The 22,196-nt window shown below is 39.5% G+C and overlaps 1 protein-coding gene and 3 long non-coding RNA genes across 5 annotated transcripts; 3 read left to right on the top strand and 1 right to left on the bottom strand.

The window, feature by feature from the left end:
• Positions 1 to 264: 264 nt before the first annotated feature.
• Positions 265 to 3,100, bottom strand: LOC133732318 (eukaryotic translation initiation factor 3 subunit D-like). Its single transcript, XM_062159847.1, has 2 exons — positions 1,307 to 3,100; positions 265 to 533 (listed from the first exon to the last, which is right to left on the bottom strand). Exon 1 carries the CDS (start codon positions 3,005 to 3,007, stop codon positions 1,310 to 1,312), a length of 1,698 nt encoding a protein of 565 aa, XP_062015831.1. The 5' UTR covers positions 3,008 to 3,100; the 3' UTR covers positions 265 to 533; positions 1,307 to 1,309.
• A 930-nt stretch (positions 3,101 to 4,030) lies between these two features.
• Positions 4,031 to 6,026, top strand: LOC133732479 (uncharacterized). Its single transcript, XR_009857151.1, has 3 exons — positions 4,031 to 5,536; positions 5,616 to 5,777; positions 5,873 to 6,026. It is a non-coding gene; the product is annotated as an uncharacterized LOC133732479 (long non-coding RNA).
• A 3,932-nt stretch (positions 6,027 to 9,958) lies between these two features.
• LOC133730155 (uncharacterized) lies at positions 9,959 to 11,447 on the top strand. Its single transcript, XR_009856648.1, has 4 exons — positions 9,959 to 10,208; positions 10,839 to 10,918; positions 11,168 to 11,198; positions 11,286 to 11,447. It is a non-coding gene; the product is annotated as an uncharacterized LOC133730155 (long non-coding RNA).
• Positions 11,448 to 13,915: 2,468 nt separating this feature from the next.
• Positions 13,916 to 16,093, top strand: LOC133734222 (uncharacterized). 2 transcript variants are annotated; one of them, XR_009858152.1, is made up of 4 exons: positions 13,916 to 14,242; positions 14,342 to 14,439; positions 15,192 to 15,278; positions 15,352 to 16,093. It is a non-coding gene; the product is annotated as an uncharacterized LOC133734222 (long non-coding RNA). The 2 variants fall into 2 exon arrangements; XR_009858151.1 differs by having other exon boundaries at positions 15,192 to 16,093.
• The last annotated feature ends 6,103 nt before the right edge of the window (positions 16,094 to 22,196 follow it).

Genomic DNA, 22,196 nt, shown 5'->3' on the forward strand with positions numbered 1-22,196 from the left:
TCTTTATCGAAGATTAGAACTCAGGTGGCTGATATGTTCTCCCATCCTAACTACTATGTTAATCCTCCCTTCTCCAGGTTATGCAACTGATCATGAAAGCATGTCCTACCAGTCTTATCATACAAGAAGGGGGTGACGAAAAGTAAAATTCCAAACAGCACCGCCCAAATATCGCAATAAACCATAATCCATATGGTTCAGCAAGTATAGGAGCATATTGAGTTCTTAAAAGAGAACAAGTGATTATGAACGTCCTCCAGAATATTAAAGGCAAAATTAAGTTTTATAAAACAAAACATAAGGAATCCAATAGACAAACAAAAACCATTCCAATGGCTAACTAATTGTATCTAGCCAGTATAGAAGATGGCAAGCACAAATGCTGGGTAAGTACTCCATGCCACTGATCAATAAAAGAATTGCAGATTCAGATACAGAGTCCTTGAACAGGCATATCATATGTCTCCCGTTGCAACTGTTAATAGTTGTAATCACGTCTCAATCCCAGCAAATGTTAAAGTATCAAACTTAACCTGCAGTCACCAAATATCATTATTAAAATCCAATCCATAGTAAGACCAAAGTTTCAGAAAAGTAAACGTTATGTTACATTCCAACATGAAATAGGCAATATGTATATATATAAACAAAGTCGCATATCCCAAACACAAAAATATAAGCCAGCTGTAATGAGCTGAGGCAAAGAATTTAGCCAACTGCCTCAAGCTGATAAAGCAGCTGAGGCAAGTATCCCAAGTTTGTTGGATCTAGACTGCTCCACACACACACACAGAATAGCCACTAACATAAACAAGGCACAATAAAGAGCCTGCCCGAAGATCGGACTTATAATACCATAACCAAGCGAACCATCTTACTGTTCATCTCAGCCGAAGGATGGTGATAATTAACTGAACAATCACAAGATTATCAGAAGGGGTTAAAGTTTGCATCATAAATTGCAGGACTACTCATTACTCTCACAAACTGATCTTAACACCAACCAAATCTCTAACCATTTGATTTTGACAACAAGAGAGAAACATAAGACCTTTACAAAAAATAAAAAGCTAACAGCATCGCGGTAAGAAGTGATCAGTGAACTTGACTCTATGTGGTCAGGTCAGTCGATAAAGCAAAGTAGACCCTATTTATCTGGCATTAACAAAGTTATAATCATATATAAATAGCAAAGCTAAACAATCAGTAAGCAAAATGAATTAGATACTAAACACATAATATTACTTAAAATAGCTAAGGTAAGAAACTACACGACACAATTGAGTAATGCAGGTAGAGAAATTACCATTTAAGCTTGAGCTTCAACCTCCTTATCCTCCACATCAGTTGCAGCAATATTTGGCTCTGCACCTTGGCCATCCTCAGTAGGGGGCTGAACTTGCTCGTCCTCTGGTAGTGGTTCCTCCACATAGTCATTTTCAAAAGCATCTGGTGGAACCTCATATATTCTAACTTGTGGCTTAGATGGATCCTTCACCAGTACATACTTGCCCTCCTTCAGTTTCATACACAAGTCCACAATAGACTTTACAATTCCCCACATACTGGCCTGGTTCAGATTAATCTGCGAGGAAAACTCCTTGGGCTTGTATCCATTCACAGCCAAAATCACATGGTTGAAGTGATCACGAGGATGAACCCTTGAAACATAACCCAACTTCATCATATCAGCACCAGCCAATAGAGCTTGTGCAGTCCATTTAGCCAACTTGTTAGCATTGTTCTTAAGCTCATTGGCCAAAACAGCACCCCTCTGAGTCTCCAATTTCTGCCTCCAATCCACACCAGAATATTTAGGATCAAATTCATTGAGCGCATTCAGAGTCAAAAACGACCTCTGGTTGTTAACCTCCATAACACTCTGAACCTCACACCTTGCAACCAGGGACACCTCACTGTCCAGCTTCCACCTTCTGTACCGATAAGCAACAGAGGCAACTTCCTCCCCTTCATTTGCAAATGGGTTGGGCTCCTCGAAAGTGACCTTATTCCCATCTCTAACCAAAACCTGCTGAGAGAAATTCTGGTTAATGTAAGCAGCCTCAACACTCAATGAATAAGCTGAATTGATATCGTCCTTGGCTTCGGGCAGGGGCTCCTGAGAGGTCTCGTGGACCGAAAGCAAGTCAAGCTGAGAGCCATCACGCTTGTCAAAGAACAACTTGTTTCCAACTCGCTGAACCACAATGTCCCAAGAGTAAACTGACCTCGGCGCACACATGAGGGTTGAGAGGATCGTATCAGTGGCGAAAACAGTAGCCTTGTCTTCATTTGCAAGTCGGCGAATGACTGGATCATCAGTGGTTGTGACCTTGAAGAAGTTGCGGTTCTTGAACCGCTCCAGCCTGCGCTCATTCTTAGGCGTGATTCGATCAACGGTTCGGTCATATGTCTCGAGTGCGCCGCAGAAGAGGAGATCCTCCGGCTCAGGGACAGTGAAAGAGAGCTTGGAGAAGGTCGAGAACGGGATCTGATCCAGCATGTTCCATTCCGGCTGGATATCCACCGACGATTTGAACACGGCGGCTTCACGGCGGGGCATGTTGACATTGGATCTGTTCATGTTGTAAAGCCGGTCACGGCGAGCCCTCTCCTTCTCAGCCTCGCGCTTCTTGGCCTCGACCTCCTCGTCGCGGCGGTGAGGGAGCTGCCTCTGCTGCTGGAACCTCCACTTGGGGCCGAATTTCGGACGCGGCGGCGGTTTTCCGTCGACGAGGCGGAAGGTGGAGTCGTCATCGGCGTTACCGGGGAACGACTCGTCGTTGGAGAAGTCGAAGACGGCGTCGGAGGGGTTTTTGGACCGGGCCGGGTTGTTGAAGGTGCGGGTCCAGTCGGCGATCCGGCCCAGCTTCTCGGAGCGGGAGAAGGGGGCGAAGGGGACGTTGAGGGGGAGGTTGGAGGTGGTGGTTGTGGTGGTGGCGGAATCCGGTGGGCCCCAGCCATCGGGGTTGAAGGGGACGCCGCCGACTTCGAAGCCTTCGACCATGGCGGGATTCGATTCAAGGGTTTCAGAGATTGGTGGCGGTGTTTTGACAGTGGAAAACGATATTGAAGCGTCTTGGGTTTCGGATTAAAACCCTAGAAGAAGCGGAGAATTTATATTATGTAGGAAATTACGCTTTTGTTTCTAGAATTTGTATTGGGCCTGCCGACTCTTGTATGAGGTGGGCCTTAACCCTTAAGATGGACAATAAGACTACATATCAAACCAAAAGAAAAACAAAAAATGTGGAGGATTTTTTTTTTTTTGTCTGAAAAAAAAAATGTGGAGGGATTTGAACTTGGAATCTTGATTGATTGGAACATGCTAAAACTCTCTTCTTCTTCTTCTTCTTCTTTTCTTTTTCTTTTTTTCTAAAAAAAAAAAAAAGGTTGGTGCGGCTACCCTCTGTTAAACAGCAACAAGCGTGGCCCGTGGCCCACCATTGTACCAATACTATCCCAACTTAACCACCCGTTAGGTGTTGGGTTTTAATCACAAAATGCCTCGGTACAATTGGGTGAGATCCACCCACTTATAAGTTATATTTTATTTGTCACTTTTCCAATGTGGAATCTTCCCTCTCCAACACGCCCCCTCACGTGCAACCTAACTCTAGGTCTGCACGTGAAATTAATTAATCCAATTTCCACATTGGAAATTGGGACACAAGTCTCATATCGGAGACTTGGTCAATACAATCCAAGGCCCACATTGGACACTTGGTAATTTCGATGGCAATACAAGGAACCCCAATTTGGGCTCATGATACGTGCCTACGTGGAGACGCAATTGGAGAAGGACCCGCTCTGATACCATGTTAAACAGCGACAAGCGTGGCCCGTGGCCCACCATTGTACCAATACTGTCCCAACTTAACCACCCGTTAGGTGTTGGATTTTAATCACAAAAGGCCTCGGTACAATTGGGTGAGATCCACCCACTTATAAGTTATATTTTATTTGTCACTTTTCCAATGTGTGATCTTTCCTCTCCAACACCCTCACGCCTTGTCCATTAATGAAATCATAGAATACATGGGGGTCATGGTGCCTTAACCCCATATTACAAGAAGAATCAAAATAACCACCCGAGATAATATCAGGTGTCTCACCTAAGAATATGCATTCTAACATGCACCTTTTGGCGAAGAGTGCTCTACAGAATATTCCATTTGCTTTATAATTGTGGTGACAAACGAGAAATACAATGCTCACGCTGAGCCATGAGTTACTAATACTATCAGCTTTCCTAGTATGCTGCCACCGGAAAAATAACCCAATGACACTAAGTTTCATTTTACCATTAGGAGGTTGCGACTATTTGACAAAGCTAGGAACTCGCGTCCTACCTAGAGCAGAGATGGCACACAAAGTGTGTAGGACGGGACAAAGGCCACATCTCTAGACTAAAAAGTGGTCGGGACTTATTGAAAGTGTAAAGTAAATTACAACTACAAAAACAAAATAGTTGAAAACTAAAAGCAACACAGTCCAGGTTGGGCCCAACATAAGGACCCAAGCCCAAGATTCGTCCAAGAATATGGGAAAGGCCACCACCAGGCCCAGAAAAGCTCCTGTCGCATCCCCACCGTCGCACCACCACCCCCATCCGCTCATCTAGCCTTCAACGTTGTCGCAGCCCCATTGTTGATGCCTTGCCGCTCGCTGGACCTGAGATACCAGATCTGGTAGGGGTTTGCCACCAAGGATCGACACAGATCGGATCGATCTCCCCATGGCAGAACGATCTCTGATCCCATCTTCTCTTCACCACGCGGCTTGCTATTCCATTGAGCCTTAGCGCTACGTGGCGGCGAACGCCGCTTGCACCCTCCTCTTAATTGCGATAACCACCATCGATCCTGACCTCACTTCTGGCCATCAGAACCTCATTTCCCCATTTTTAACCCGGATTCCAGACCCAACATCTCACCACCAACCCACCAAGCAGCCAAGAGAGGCGCTTAAACAACAGGTATCATTCGACGACCAAGTCGCTAGGACGTGCTGCCGGACGGAGAAGAAAACTAGCGAACAGGGTCCAGGCGCGTTCTAGGTTTTTAGGTGTTAAAACTCTATTACAACAATGTTGCTGCTTCTGTATTTTTTCTTCATGCCTAATTCTATATATACTAAAACAAGGTTTTTGGTATCTTAGGAAGAGTACCTCCCTTAGTAACAATTTACTGACTATTTTGCCCTTCCATTTTCTCTATTTTTACATTGTTACCCTACAGGTGATTGCAGCCTGCACTGCTGCGTGCTTGGTTTGCTTCTGCGTGTTCGGTCTGCAGAAAGACAACTGGTTCTTTGATCTGCAGGAATAGAAAGAGTGAGAGAGGGTGGGAAAGGTTAAGCACGACGCTCTCTGTTCTTCTTTGCTTTATATGAGAAGAGAGAGAGAGAAAGAGGGAGAGCGAAAGGAAACGGCCTCGATCGGTATCTGCTTCTAGGCTAGCAGGTCTTCGTCGGAGCGAGGCAGATTGCAGCCTTCTTGGATGTGATGAGCCCATCTTTTTCATTGTTGTTAGAGGTATTTGTTGATTTTTTTTTTCCAACAAATTCTTTAAAAATCACTGTGAAATTTGATATGTCACTGAGTTGGGGTTTAGGTGATGGAGGCTTTGCTGAGCATGTTATTGATAATTGTCCACCTCCACTACCAACTATTTGAAAGAGGGGAATGCACCTGGTTAAGTTGGAATTACGTCTTCTGGATTTTGGTGTATGTTAATGAATTAGGCGAGTGTCTTCTGGGTTCATCTTATCACGAGGTGAATCTTACTTGCAGTAATGTCTTATTATTAATTTTCTCTTTGGTTAACTGATAAACTTTGATGGTAAACGAATTTCTTTCTGTGATCCAAAGGATATGTATCCTTGTACAGATTCCTACCAACTCAACAAAACCTTTAGGAGTAATGGTCTTGAAGTCTCGAGGAGTGTTCTCTGAAGCACGTTGGTACTGGATTGGGGTAGCAGCTTTATTTGGATTTATTCTTTCATTCAACTTCCTTTTTATTTTGGCACTTAATGTTGTTAGCCAGATAGTCACTCTCAAGTATAAGGGGTACAAGTAATAGTATAGGGATTTAAGAAAGGTTGTCGAACCCACGAGGATTGGATTCCTTTCACTAGCTAGAGTCTTAACCTATGGATAGCTAGAATATGCAAACGTACAATCACAAACCTAAATCCACAAGGAAATCTAGGCTCATGGTGAGTTTGTGCATTGCAGTGGTGATGAAATTATTTGTTGGATAGAGTAGTGAACCAAATTAAAACAAATGCTCAAATGTAAACTAAACTACTATAAATTAAACTAGTAATATAATAGATGGAGTTAGGGTTTGGATTCTCTACCACTAACCTCTCCTGCAAGTAGACCTGTAAATTGACCGGATTTTGACTCGGACCCGCTCCAGATCCGTGGCTATTAGACGGGTTTTGATTGAAAATTTTGATCTGTTAATTATCCGAATCCGTTAACCCGTTTATTTAATAGATCAAATACGAATTTAGGTCGATCCGATTTATTAATGATCTGGTCCCTTGTTGTAATAATAAAATATTATTTTTTATTAATACATTATTAATTTTTTTTAAAATATAAAATATAAAATATTAAGAATTTTTAGTACAATTTTTTTGCAAAAACCTTAGGGACGGTCTTCGTAAACAAAGTCCATCACCCAAGAAGCATTATTGATAAAGGCTTTGTTTAGCTTACCAAAAAGCTAAGAAGGTTGTAGAAGTACAATTCATTCATATGCATCATTTGACGTCTCTCTCTTAAGTTATCGGGTGTAGGGAATATTTTGATAATGTAATTCTACTTTCGGTGATACTCTTCATGTTGTTTTAATATTTTATGAGATATCATGATATAGATTTAATTTTAGTATTTAAAATTTATAAATATTTAAAATTATAAACGGATCATTTCAAAAAAAAAAAAAATTATAAACGGATCATATTAGTGGATCTGGTATCCATTGCTCCGGCAAATACATATTTGGATTGACCTATCAACGATCCGCTAGGTTAACGGAGCGGATTCGGGTTGAATTTTTAAATTTATTAGTAAATGGATTTGGATTTAGGTCGATTCGGTCTATTTACAGGTCTATATGCAAATATTGAAGCTCAAATACAAGTGATGCTATTCTAATTTCCCAATTACCCTCTTTGTATCCGGATAAGACTACAAAGGCTTAAACTTCTTTAATGTTATCAATTCCAACCGGATAAGTCTAGAATTAACTACCAAAGAACAAATCCTATTACCGGTTAGATAATTATGCAAGCAAACCAATCCTAGATCTAGGTTATTTTAACTCACAACCTTCACATGCACATAGAGAATGCTATCATGCTATCAATGCTCATGGTTAACTACTCCCTAAACATTTTTTCATGAGATGACAAACACAACACATTCAAAGTAGTTAACCTTGAATGAATGCATTCACTTTTTGAATTAGCATATAAAGATGAAAATTACAAATAACATCAAATGTAAACTAAAACATCAATTCATACAAGTTCGGCTAGGGCTTTCAACCCAAGCCTCGACAAAATAACTATTCACTCATAATCATACAAATTAGCATCAAATCTATAAAGTACATCAAGGTAGATTAAAGAGTTAGGGAAAAAATGAACTAGTTGAAGCTTGACAAATCAATGGGTACCTTCTCCTTCAATGTTCCTTGAATCCTCCTTGACGGTGGAATATATGGATGAATGATGAACTTCTTGTTGATGGTGAATGGAATGGTGATGAAGATATGATGCTCCTTTGGCTAACTTTGAGTGGTACGTAGTGATGAAGTAGTTATTATGCCTTGTACCTAAACTTACTCGTTTCACTACTACAATTCTCCCCAATAGCACCTTTCTTTTGGCCACCACAAAATCATAAGTGGGAATGAAGAATAGTCTTCCACCGTTTTTTCGGATCAGTGACTCATTTGGGCATCACACTGATCATCAGTGGGTTTTGACAAATTGCCTCCAACATCAGTGGCCCAACCCATCAAATATAATTTAATATTCATTATTTATTAATTCGATCTTATTATTTATCGGATTTTTTCCCTATAATGCGTACTATGCTCTCTCAGTCTCTCTCCTCTGTCTCTCATAACTGAGTTAAAGGTCACTCTTGACCAAAAAAAAAACTCAGTTCACTCACAAGATCTCTTCCATCTTCCACCGCTATCTCTTTTCCAATTTGGAACCGACGAAAGAGATATGAGAATCGATCCAATCTTTGACTAATCGCCGAAGCCATGTACTGGCGGTTAGACCGATACCACTGTTCATCGGCGATCTGAATACATAGATCCGGTCCGATGGTAAGATTCATGTACTGAACCCACTCAGCCAAGGTTTTCTTATTTCCAATTCTGGCTTTCTGATGCTTTGGTCTGTATTTATATCCTAGTTAGTTTGATTGAAATTTGGTTTTGTTATATGATTGGATCTGCATGTCAGATCTGGAATTCAAAATTGACCGGAGAGACCCTCATTGAGATTGCAGGATCGCCTCGGGGAGAGGAGAAGAAAGAGTGGAAGATGGCTACAACAGACGAGGTCGCAGGATCGGCTCCAAAGATAGTGTGGAACGAAGCGAAGCAGAGGTTCGAGTCAGAGGACCAGAAAGCCTACATAGACTACGTTCTCAGAGAAAAGGGGAAAGTGATGGACTTGGTTCACACCTATGTCCCATCTTCCAAGAGAGGCTTGGGCTTGGCCTCCCATCTCTGCGTTGCCGCCTTCAACCACGCCAAAGCCAACTCCATGTCCGTCATCCCCACCTGTTCTTACGTCTCTGTAAGTAACCACCTACCTCCCCTTTCTGGGTTCCTCTTGAATTCTCAGTTGTGTGTCATCAAACATGGTTTTTTGATTTGGGGATTTTTAAGCTGATTCTGGACTGTTGATGATCATTGGGACCTCTAGAAATGGTTGTGTTTATTTGCTTAATTGGGTATATAGACTCTTGTAATTCATAGCTATTGGAATTTGCAATCCACTTGGAGAAATGAGAAAGTTTTTGCTCTAAATCGATTAGATCTTTCATAGTCAGGTTTTGAATGAACTATAAGTTAGGTTGCTAAGTTTCCCTCTTAAGTGGTATAGTTCATTCGAAGCACCTCTCATTTTTCTCTTTCCATTTTCTATTTGGTTTGGGTTTTGTTCTCTAAGAAATCGACATGTAAATGCAGCTATCAGCCTGTATCCTACAAATGTCAATCACCTTCTTCTCCGTTAACTTTTCTAGTAATAAACTCTGGTCCCATTTGGTCATTTCCATTTTCCTCTGCCTCGGTTTCGTTGTTTTTTTCTTCTATATATATATATATATATATATAAACATCAAGATAATTCACTCGTACCAAGTACCATCTCTAATATCATCAAAACAGATTCTTGATTCATTTTGCTTTGGATTCTGGGCCTTTTGATAACTGGGTTTCTCTCTGATTTTGCTAAGGAGCTTTGTTCTTTTTCATTTTTGACTTTGATTAGAATGTGATTGAACATTGAAAATGGAATAAAGGAGAGAACTTTCAATGTTCCTTTTTGCTTTAAAGCAAATATTGGGTTCCTTAAACATAGTCCTGTTATTACTAATTTTTTTTGTGATTTATGATTGTGATGCATGAGGTTGATGAACATGTTTATCTGAGATGTATTAGCTTGTTGTTTCCCCTAGCAATGTATAAGTTTGTGGGTTGTTGGGAAAATTGTATGATTAACATTCATCTAATGTGGGATTTGACTTGCACATTTGAAGGGCTAAAAGTCATTGAGAGAGAAATGTTATTATTCCCCAAAGCTTTGATCATTTGTATATTACAAGTTTCTTTGTTCCCATTTGTGTAATCGTTGTACTTTTGTTATTTACTCGGGATATATATGATTATTCAGAACAGCTACTGCTGTGTTTCACCAATCCATTGGAACTCATCAGTCCCATGGACATCTCTAGAACTCTGGCATGGTGAATCATTGTGGAACGAAAAGAACTTGTTCACTGACTGTGTTGATGTGCATCTGTGCAGGAAGGGTATAGAAGAAGAATCGAAGCTGGCAAGAAAATCAGCAACATACCTATTGACATGATCTATACATCTGGACTGATGCATGCACAGATGACTGCCATGCCTGCCAGGACATAGCACCTTTGTAAGAAGGTAATTTTAGGGGGGAAAATGGTTTAGTGTCATAAAATACCACATTATGTTGCTATTTGGAGGCATTGTGATGGTTGTAACTTGAAACTGGTGTCGATAGATGATCAAATTGGTTCCATACCATTGATCATCTATGAAGTAGTTAGCTAAGGAATGCAGATAAAAATCTGTATCAAAGGGGAAAGGAAAATGAAAAAGATACCTATTAACTCAAATTCCCGGTTTTACAATTGTATTAATGTCTGAACTCTTATTAAGTTTGTTACTTCGTCAGTTTGCTATAGTTTTTTGAATGCTTCTTTAGGATCAACATTGTTTGAGTTGTTTGATTTTCCCAAATTCATGATTGAAATATTAGGTTACTGATTGACTTGTCTTGATTTGGTTTATTTCAGTTCAGTAGTATCAAAATTCAAAGTTTCATTGTTATTCTACTATACTTGTGATCTTTATTGATGTGTTCTTGTATCAACGATAGTTGGTAATATTTGGTATTTCTAATACAGTAGCTCTCAGCCTCTATTGGTAATTACTTTCATGCGTACTCCTTGCTTAACATATCTGAGTCTTCTTCATCAGAGTTGTGAGGACCTTGTTGATCTAGTTAAATTAATTAATTATAGTTTGCAGGGGTTGATGTTAAATGTGAAGAGATAATTGAAGCAACCTCAACTGGCTCCAGTTCAATGATTTCCAAGATTGTTCAAATGGTTAGTGAACTTACTTTTACTCATGACACAAACAATTGTTTTGAGCAACCTTTCTTTTGTGCAAAAATACCAAGTCATTGAGGATATTTGTAAACATGACTGTTGTTAATACTTGTAAACATGCGCAGTGCATTTGCTGTTGCATTTGTGCTTAAAATGTGTCTGACATGGTTAATATGAAGCTTATTTCTAGGCAAGTAATTGAACACCACCACTTAAAGTAATGCTTTGTTGTTTTTATGCATGCAGAACATCACTGACAGATTCATTGACAGATATGGTATGATTGCAGAAAAGAATACATCTACCTTTGTTTTCTTTAAGGTACTAACTTCTACATTTATTGAGCTTTTCATTTGTTTGACAGAAATTATATAAAAGTTGCTGGAGGAGAGGTAGCAGATGCAGCTATGGGGAGGAACATGAAGAGATTTATGTTTTTTTATGTTGTATTTTATTTGAAGTTGTATATGAATTGTACAGTATATTTTAGAATTATACAGTACATTTTGGTGGGCCAAATTGTTAATTTTTTTTTATATATTCACCAAATTTTGCCACTGATGTTGGTGGCATTGAGAAAACACACTGATACAATAACAGTGGGAGAGAATCATTGGTATGCCACTGTTGTTTTAACAGTATGGATTGTCCCAATAGCACCTGCAATAGAGGGGACTGATATCTCATTAGTAGCTGCATAGTGGCTAATGGCATTAGCCACTATTATCAGTGTGCTTTGTCCCAATAGGGACTAATTCAAATCAGTGTGCTTTGGGGAAATTTCTAGTAGTGTTTACTGGTCATTTGGACGGTAAACGAAAAAAAATTTCACTTTTCACCTTAATTTTGACATTTTACTGGATTCTATAAGATAACAAGAAGGAATGAAAGTCCACAGGACCAAAAAACCTAATGCTCTGATACTACCTATGGTGGTCGTGCAGCTCGGATGTGGCCAAAAGTGACGAATCGATCCTTGCATAATCCAGATTCCAGTGATGGCGCGTATGGCGTCGTCCGGCTTCAGGTTGGCAGCCAGGCTTCTCGGTTATTGTGAGACCCTGAAAAACTAAAGAATTCTATTTAATTAGTACTAGGGAAATTTGTAGAAATCAATTTGGGAATGGCATTGTACTAAAGCAAGTGACTTCCGGAGAAAATAAAGTTTGAAGTCTCCATCAGTTGGTAGAGGTCTTCGGTGTTAACAATTTTTCTTTTTTTTAGAGATTGAAATCATTAAGTAACACATGACATTTCTCTAGACCATTAGGGCAACTCCAACCATAGGTTCTATTTGGGGGTGTTATTCTCATTTTAGCACCCCCTTGTTGCACTAATCATATAGGACTCAATTCTCATCTCCAACCATGAGGTGCTATATGGGGGTGCTATTTTCACTATTCTTGACTAAAATATAATATGAGTATAATTTTGTTGAATATTATATTAAAAATATGTTAATTTAATTAAATAAGGTAAAAAAATAATTTAACATTTTATCATAATATTTAAAAATTATGATAATTTATTTAATGAATTTAAAAAAAGTTTTAAATTTTTTTTTTGTGTCGGCATATACGACAAAAGTGTCGACACATACGACAAAAAATCTAACTATTTAGAAGATATTTTGATGTTTTGTGTCGGCATATGCCAAACAGCCGAATTTCAATGTGATATCAGCGCCACGTGTCAATCTCTAATTGGCTGTCCAAATTACGGTCGAGTCTTTGTCCGCCACGTGTCATATCTTATCTAATGAAATGAACTCAATCCGTCCATACATATGGGGTCATTATCATCCTCATCTCTCACAAATTCACAAACACTTCTCATATCCAAATCACACAAATCTTTCTTTCTTTTCCGTTTTGATTTTATCAAACCATTTCTGCAATGAATCGTTTGACGAAATGGTTGCAGAAAGATCAAGAAGAGGCCGTCACGAGAAGCCGTCGACGAGCCTTGATGATGTCTCCCGCTGCCTTGCAAATCCAAACTCTGGAAGATGAGGATTCACAATGGGGTGGTTCTTCAGAAGGTCGTACCTATAAGGCCAGGGATCGAGAGCTGATGGATCTTCGACTCAAAGCTCAATACTTCACGGATCCGTGCAGGTATGAACCAAACATATTTCGCAAGCGATATAGAATGCAACCTTGGGTCTTTGACAAGATGATGCGCGACGTGGCCAACTACGACCCATATTTTGTTCAAACAAGAGATGCTTGTGGGAGACTTAGCTTATCCACTGAACAAAAGCTGACATGCGCCATGAGAATGCTCGCGTATGGCATCACAGCTGATTCCTACAATTCACTGTTCCAACGGGTAGATTTTTTTCCCTTAATTTTCTGGTAATTCTTTTTTTTTTTTTTTGAAACAGAAAGGATATAATAACCCTTCAATTAATAAGAGCCGTAGATGAGTTTTTTTCCCTCAAATCTGAGCCATCAGATCGAAAATAGATCCGTTCAGTAAAAAAAAAAAAAAAATTAATGCAACATCGGACCGTCCATTTTCAAAATAGAGCGATCTCAGCCGTGCATTTAGTGATCGTTGCTTGTCCCAACGGTCAGCAGCAGACAAATTGAGCCCCGCGGGACCCACTGGAGCAGACCACTAGCAGCTGCTTTTTCTCTCTCCAGCGCAAGTAGGCGCGTCTTCCTCCTCCCCTGTTCTCCCTGCTGCGCGTGCTGCCCACCCAAGTCATCCAGCGCGTCACTCCACTTATTGGGCTGGGTAATCAGAAAGTGTGGTCCCGGGCCACTGTTCTGAGTCCTGGTCTTGGAATTGTCTCAAATATGAGACTACAAATGAGACTTGGACTCAAATTTATAGGACCAGATCCACCAAAAACACATGATTGGAGAAGAAAAATCTTATAATTGGCAAAATTTTGGTTTGGCACCCCATGGTTGGAATTGCCCTTAGGTTGGTCAAACTAAATCAAAAGGGAGTAAACATGATCATCAGTTCAGACACGCATCCTTCACCCGTGAAAACCCCATCTTTCTTTAGAACCTTCTCCTTTGTTTTCTACTCTGATCAAACCTTTTCATCCCTGGTGAAACTCCATTTCTGTAGCAAAAGTGACTCAGAACAGAGCCAAATCTTCTTGTTCATAATTCTGAATTGAGAGAAAATTACAAGGTGAAAGTCTCTTCTGGACACGCCTGTCAGCCAACTTCGACAGCTGAAAACTGCCATTTCTGCAGTTCACATCACCACGACTTTTTCATGAAAGTTGTTCTAAATTTCATCTTCTATACTGTGCTCGAAAATCATGATAATCCAACGGTTAATTCGTCCTCAATCAAGGTGAGACCGCTTACAGTTCAGTGAAATTCCTGTTCTGAGATGACCACTGATATTTGATTCTAATTCGTGTTTGCATGTCCAATCCTCTTTCAAATTCAGTTTCTACTCAGATTGGGTCATGTTTCTCCATCGACATTGAGTTAATTTCATGAAGTTTACATCTCCATCTTGAGTTCACACAATTGATTTTACAATTGGTAAGTTTTTCCTCAATCTGTTGAATTTCATCTTTTCTAGTTCAATTTTCATATAGAATCTCATAGTCATTGAGTTTTGTGATGCTTAAACTTACCATTTGCACCTGTTATGACTCGGTCCTTCCCATAATCTCATATCAAAACCTTATTATGGCTTATTCATACTCAAAGTTCATTCATATCAGAACCTGACCTTCTGGACTTTTACTTATCAAATCCATATGGCTCTTGATTATTTTTATGCTGAGATTTTGGTTCATAAACCTAGACATGTCAAGAATCCATCACCAACTGGTTTGATGTCAATCGGAGTCAAAATGAATTTTTGACAAATTTTCTAAGTTGATATAATGCAGCTGGAATATTTAAGAAAAACTGAACAGTTCAGGCTGTTTGCATCCATCTTTTCCCTTACTTCTCGAAAGCCAATTTTCTTGAAATTTTAGTATGTTGTACCTTGATATGTCAGCTTTAATTATGGACAGTTTCAAGTTCACTGCTGTTCAGATGAATTTCTAATAAATCTCCAAGCATCATCAGTTCCTACCTCAAACTCACTTGTATCTGCATTCGCCTTTTGAATTTTAAGGGCTATTTTAATTGATACTCAAAGGTGCAGACGTATATGGAGTCTTATATCAACTTATCTCATGTTTCGATAAGTTAGTACTACTTTGAAAAAGGTTGTTAAGTTGGAGATGAATTATAAAGGCCGGTCAAGTGAATTGATGATTTATCCAACTTGGTAATAGGATGACGAAGCATGGAATCTGGTTGCACAAGCCAAAGGCAGAGGTATTGCTTGACCTGGAATAACATTCGAAGCACTTTGATTCGAGGTAGGGAGGCTTCACCCTAGTTAGTGCTCTTATGTTTCCTACATTGTTTTTATGGTTTGAAGTTGTTTTTAAGATTTAACACTTGAGTTCATGAGATGACTTGAGAGTGAGCGGGGCATAGCGACTTCCTTGGGTTTCAATCCCCTAAACCTCCGGAGGGGCTGTACGGACGGGATAGTGTCTGACATCCTTTGAGGTGTGACACTAGATCTAGGTGGTACGGCGTAAATGGACACTCTCGCTACTCTTCACCTGTTGTTGAAGATTTAAATCTTTGGTGAGGATGTAGTTGGCTAGTATTAGACCGGTCATCAGGTTTGATTTTACCCGGGTACTCATTCGTTTTCATATGGTTTCACCTTGGGAGTTCTTTATTTAATTTTATTATATTTTACTCAACTGGCGCCAATTACTATTTGGTTTTCAAACCTAGCTAGGGCTAATGTTTGAGCAGCGAGGACGAAAGCTCACCCCTACTATAGTTGGTCTTGCAGGTACTGTGCACGAGGATTGAGGAGGATTTCGGGACTGAGCTGGGTGCTACATTTTTCTTTAACTATTTGGTATATTTACCTACACATTTTATTCACCTCTACTGAATTGTTATTGTTTGATAGAGGTTGAGTGTTATCTTGTTTTTGTCAATGTTTGCTGAGCTTCTTAACTTTGTATTCAAATGGTTTGAACCAAACTAGAATTTATTTTCAATGTTGTAAGTTGTTGATTCAGCTTTGTTTCACTTAAGTAGTTATGTTTGGAAAGCAGTCAATTGTTTAGTTATAATGTCATTTTAACAAGTAAGAATAAAGTTTTCAATTTCACCTCGCTTTAAACTCTACGTTTTCCGCCAACGCTTGCCATTTCATTTCGTTTTTTTTTTTGTTTAGTTAGATTGCCTTGCGTCTCTTTAGGACATGAGTTAAGCTTGCTTAGCTTATGCTTCTAAAGGTTCGCGGCACTGTAACGTAACCAATTTGGAGAGGTGCAAATTGGGGCGTTATAGTTATGGTCTCCAGCGAAGTCTGAGTCGAGCGGTGATGGCGGTGTGCTAAAGAAGTCGCCGAAAATAGGAAAGGAAAAAGGAACAGTGGCTTCGCTGCCTTAGGTGCAGCGTGCGGAGGTCGGAGGTGGTGTGTGGTGAAGTTAAGCTTGGGGTTTTAAACGGATTTCGGTTATGGTTCGTTTGGTGGCGGCTGTGTCGTGCAATGGAGGCCGGAGATGGTGTTTCCGGCGGTGACGGTGCGGGGAGAGGGGGAGAGAGAGAGAGAGAAGAAAGAGAGAGTCCCATGCAGTTGAGAGAGAGAATGAGAAAAAAAAAATGGGGGAAAAGATAGAGTTTGTTTCTTTAAATACCAAGCATTGTGAAATGTCGATTTTGCCAGCTTTCTATAATCTCTGAAAATCCCGACATAGAGATTAATTTCCCTAGACCGTAACTTATTCAAAAAAGTTTTAATTATTGTGTACTGCGTGTCCACAAACTCGGTTTGACGTCTTCTACAAATTTCATGGAGGAAGTTTCCTCAAATACTAAGCTGAAACAAAAGTCAACATTTTGACACAGTAAAAGGTCAAAATTAAGGTAAAAAGTGAAACTTTTATCCTTTTACCATCCAAATGACCAGTCAACGAATAAGTTTACGTACGAGGCATAACAGTAGTGGTGGTGGTGATGGAGGATGAGGAGTCTGAATATTATAAGTTTGGGTTTTTGGGCGTTTTATGGAGGAGATGGAGAGAGAGAGAGAAAGAAGATATAAAGGGGTGGAATGGGTGGTTCTTCTAGAATGAGAGAAGAGATGCTTAAATAGGGATGAGAGAGGTGTAAAATGATGATGGAAAGAAAAGGGAGCATCTAGCTTCATGAATAGAGCAAAAAGGAAGAGTGTTGGAGTGATATTAGTTCCAAAAACCAAAGGGGAAAAGGTATGGAAGGGATGGAGTGAAAGAGATAATTGAGTAATGATTAGCTATTAGAGAGAGTAGAGTATGAAAAGATTGCTAAGGGAGAGGGAGAGAGCAGCTAGCTTTCTCAAGTGCATGGAAAACAAGGAAAGGAGTGTAGAGATGGTTTCGGGTCACCAAAGTCAAGGGGACAAGCATGGGAAAAATGTATGCATAGTAATGCCTATTATCCAAAGGATAATGGGTTACTCCACCTTCTTGGTCCTCCTTAATCCTCCTTTATTGTGACCGAAAAAGCTATGGCACCACCATAAGTGGTGGTGGGCCGCTATTTGTGGTTATTTGCCAGAATTTAGAATTTCACTTTTTGTTCCATATTTAACCGTCATTCTTCCGAGCTCCGATTCTCCACTTCAAAATCCAAAATGGATGTTTTCTTGACTCTTGCAATATTCTTAAATAAATAAGAAAATGATTTAGTGAAAGCTAAAATTCACTCAAAAACAAATTAAATTCAATATTTAGAGGAATGCATATATATATATATATATTTGTGTTGTATTCTCTATGGAATGAGTGACTATCATATGCAGAAATAGAATAAATGCAACTGTCGCACCAAGCTCATGCACATGAAGCACAGTGGATTGCTTAGAATTCCCTCCATATACATCTTATTCATATAACTTATTGTAATAGAATTAGAAATCAAAGTTTGTATAGATTAATTCTCAGTTGGAAACAGAAAACTGATACTGTTCTTACGGGTTCTTGCGGTAAAAACTAAAAAGTAGACCTTGACGAAAGGATCCAAACGATTGTATAAGATATGAAAAAAAAATTTACATTTATAAAAAATAATTTATGTGCATCAAATATGCACAGATGCCTATTATCCATGTCGGTTTCCAATAATACTTACAAATCGAAGTGTTCATGGGACTAAAATACGGGGAAATTGTACGGTACTTACATGTATGTGATACACTCATTACAGATCTGACAACAATTTTGTTGTTATTGTGGTAAATAGAGTTATTTTTTGGGTAATTTTAGTTATATCAGAGGTATAATTACTCCACCCAAGGTTCTACACAACGCTAGGCGCTAATCGGGCGGTGACTCGGGGACTAGCGCCCCGCCTAGGCGTTTTTTATTTTTAAAATTATTTTTATGACATATAATTATATAAATAAAAATATTTAAAGTCTAGGATTGAGAGGCGTGCATATATCTCATGGAAAAAATTAAAATGAGAGCTCTCGCTCTCTCTCTTGTGCGGCGGCCAACCCTAGGGTTGTGCTTTCCGATCATTGATGGTGCCCTTGGTACTTGGCTGTCGAGTTCTCTGAACTCGTGGATCCCCTCCGTCCAACCCCTTGGTTGTTGCACCTGTATCCTGTCGGTCTCTAGATGGGATTTAATCACTTCTGTTTGGCGTGATATTGCTCGTCCTCCAGCAGGTTCCAGAAGGAGGCTCCTCTGCGGATCCGTGGATCCAAATCGCATTTGGGATCCCGACTCTCATTTTCTGGTTTGCTCTCTGGCTAGTGGGGTTGATGCCGCGTTGTTTCGACGTTGGTTGAAGTCACGGCATTCAGACTATCTCCGGCGACGGCGGTTTGACTTATGGTGGTTAAAGGCACTGAGATCAGGTTCATTGGGCGAGAGGCTTCGCGATCAAACCATCTGGTTGCAGTGTTCCCGGTCTAGTCTTTGCCATGCTACCCCGAAGGCGCGGCGGTCTGTCTTGGCGGTGCGGTGGTGTGGCTCAAGAAGGGTGCCCAGCCGCTCGGGTGCCCAGAGTGTTTTCATATGGGCTGGATCTTGGTTATGTGGCTTTTTCAATTGGGCCTGGACCGTGGTCATGTCTGTTTTGGCAGACTTGATTTTGGATTCGGGTCGGATTTAGATCCGTATTTGGGACCCGGGTCATCCTCAATTCTGGATCTTGGATCCAAGACAACTGCTCATTTTGATCTGGTATTGGTTCTGGTTCTTGGGAGTTCGTTTGCTAATTTTTGAGTTTTTGACACCCTCGGTTACTTTCGAACTCCGGGTGAGTGAATCACCTCCCCTAGGTGTTCGTATCACTGGTTACAGTTACGGTTACTATTACATTTACGCTGCTCTAGTGACATATGCAGTGTAGCGATGCCAGTCAGCATCAAGTCATATGGTTACCTGGTTCCCTTTCCTTCTCGATGCGATTGTGCATCTAGTTATGCTTTATTGTTTTTTCTTTATTATAGATGCGTTTGTGCATCTTGTTACGTTTTATTGCTTTCTTTCGATGCTTTGTGCATCGTTCCATGTACTCCTCAGTTTCACTTAATATAGCTTGTCGTCCTTCCTTAAAAAAAAAAGTATTTAAAGTCTAACCATTAATTATAAATATAAAAATAGTCAAAATATAGAATGAATTAAGAAGTTAGCGATCACACGTTTGTTATATCCTTTAATTGATACTGAGTTTGTTATATCAGATTATCAGTACACTATTTTAGGAGAAATTCCTATATTAGTGGGTGTGTTGTATCAGTTCACTATATTAGTGGGTGTATGATTGCTACACGTCTGCAAACTGCAAGTCTATCCTTTTATAATATTAGGATTATTTGCAAATTAAACGTCCTTTGCTGGGTTCCAATTTCTCTCCGTCTCTTCTCTTCCTTCGCCCGACTGCACTCTCCCGCTTACTCCCACACCCAAGCGGCCTCTCTATCTCTCTCCCTCCCTCCCACAGCGCTAGATTATGGGTTTGTTGAATCAAGGGGATTGAGATAGGCTTTTCAAACTTTCAGACTTCTACTCGAGAGAATCAGTTTCAGTTTCAGATTTCAGTCTTTCTTCCTCTGATTTCCGTCGACCAAAAAAAAAAAATATTTCAGTGCCTAGCGCCGAGCACCACCGCCTAGCCCGCCTAGGCGGATGCCTAGTAGCCCAGCGCCTAAGGCAAACGCCTAGGCCAAAATCTGATCAGTTCCTTACCGCCTAGGCCGTTTTTTAGAACATTGACTCCACCTACGATATTTTTACAAGTTTATGAACAAATTGTTGTTGATGTGGTAACTTGGTTCAATTATATGTAAATGTGTAAAACAAATGTGATAACTTTGTTGTCAATTTTGTTAATTTGGTTCAACTAAATTGTAATTTTGGTTCAATTAGATGTAAATGAGTGTATGATAAACATCCAAGTACTATAGACAACCCCAAAAAATACGTGAACTATACAAAATTGGATTCAACAGAGAAAAACAAGAAGTGAAACTGGAGCAGGATAGAGGTGATACTGGTCCAATTGTTCTCTGTGTGTCTTCCATATATTGCTTCGAGTCGCCACTATATCAGCCAGCTCAGCAAAAATGAAGCAAAGTAGAACTTCAGCGATCATATTCTGAAAGTTCATTGGATGCTGCACTGTCATTCTACAACCAAATCTCCACACCGAGTTTCTGACAGATTAAGCAAATGTGAAATTGGGATTTATCTCGACAATTCTGAAACAAGCGTCGCAAAACTCATCTGTCTGCATATTTAGAAAGGACCAAAGAAGGCCAGAGATTCTGTTTTATGGGACAAGCTATGGTACTATGATGTTTTTCATACACTCATTTTACATCTATTTGAACAAAAATTACAAAAATTACAATATTGACAACAAATTTGTTCAAAACATGTAACAAAGTCATAGGTGATGTAATTACTACTAATAAAACTAAGATTACACAAAATAGGACTCAACTTTATCACTCTGAGAATAAATTTGTTGTCACATGATAGGTTCATAATTTCATACATTTTTATACCCTTAAATGTAGGATTCTAGGCTTAGTTCTTATCAAATTTGAGTCATTTACTTTGTATTTGTGTTTTGTAGGTTAAATTGGAGAAAAGTCAAACGCAGGACTGAAATGGTGCTTGCTATCTCCTGAGTGTCCAGAATTGTCTCTGCTGTGCGTCAATTTTGAGAATTAAACTGTACCTTCTCACAAGGAATTAGCAGGCAAAGCCTTATACCATTGGAAAGATACGGATGTTAGCTTTCTGAGGAATTTTACGGAAGTGGATTCGCATTTTTCTGGAGGAAGTTATGATGGTTTAAGTGAACCTAGTTCGGGAATGCAGATTCTGACGGATTTTGCATATCTTTTCGGAATCTGACTTGTGAGGCCCAAGTCCGTTGTTCTTAGCACTTGAATGGAACAAGACTGAACATGTCTGACATATTTGGAGTAATTCCTTTCACTAACTTTAATAACCCTGTGTTTCTTTGGAGAGAATAAATCTATTCCAAGTTGGACTAGAAGACCTAAGAAGCCCAAGTCAAGTAGGAATTGGGAGGGACATACAAGGCAGAAACCTAGAACGTCTAGAGACATAAGAGGCAGCATATTCCGCAGAGAACAAGGAGAAGAGAAGCTCTCACCATCGCTGGACGGGAGTTCCTCAATTCTTCCATTGTTTGTTTCATGTTTTCTTTGATTCTAGTCATGCTTTTCATAGTTATGGATTGCTAAACTTCTAAGCTAGGGCTGAGATGAAACCCCTAGTATGACTATTCTATTTATTTAGTTGGTTTGCTATTGAATTTCTGGATTTCTATGTTAAACTCTTAATCACCGTTTCAATAGAACTTTTATTCAAAATCTTTGCTCGGGATCAATAAGACCTAGGTTTTGTTTATGAGTTATTTTGTTGGAGAACATGATGCTTGATCAATGAGTAGATGTTTTCTAGGGTGCCAAAAGATAATTCAATCTTGTGATTAAGCTCGGGATCAATAAGACCTAGGTTTTGTTTATGAGTTATTTGGTTGGAGAACATGATGCTTGATCAATGAGTAGATGTTTTCTAGGGTGCCAAAAGATAATTCAATCTTGTGATTAAAGAGTTGTGAATTAAGAATACAAGTGCTTGATCATAGTCGATATTCTTGTTTGCATGATATATTTTCTAGTTCTTCTGTGCTTAATGGAGTTGAACATGTTTGCTTTGAAAATTCAAGGA

The sequence above is a fragment of the Rosa rugosa genome, chromosome 2, assembly GCF_958449725.1.
Source record: "Rosa rugosa chromosome 2, drRosRugo1.1, whole genome shotgun sequence".
Taxonomy (NCBI): Eukaryota; Viridiplantae; Streptophyta; class Magnoliopsida; order Rosales; family Rosaceae; genus Rosa; species Rosa rugosa.

What these genes read in the sequence shown, in the direction of transcription:
- LOC133732318 (XM_062159847.1), bottom strand. Translation starts at nt 3,007, where the DNA reads ATGGTCGAAGGCTTCGAAGTCGGCGGCGTCCCCTTCAACCCCGATGGC.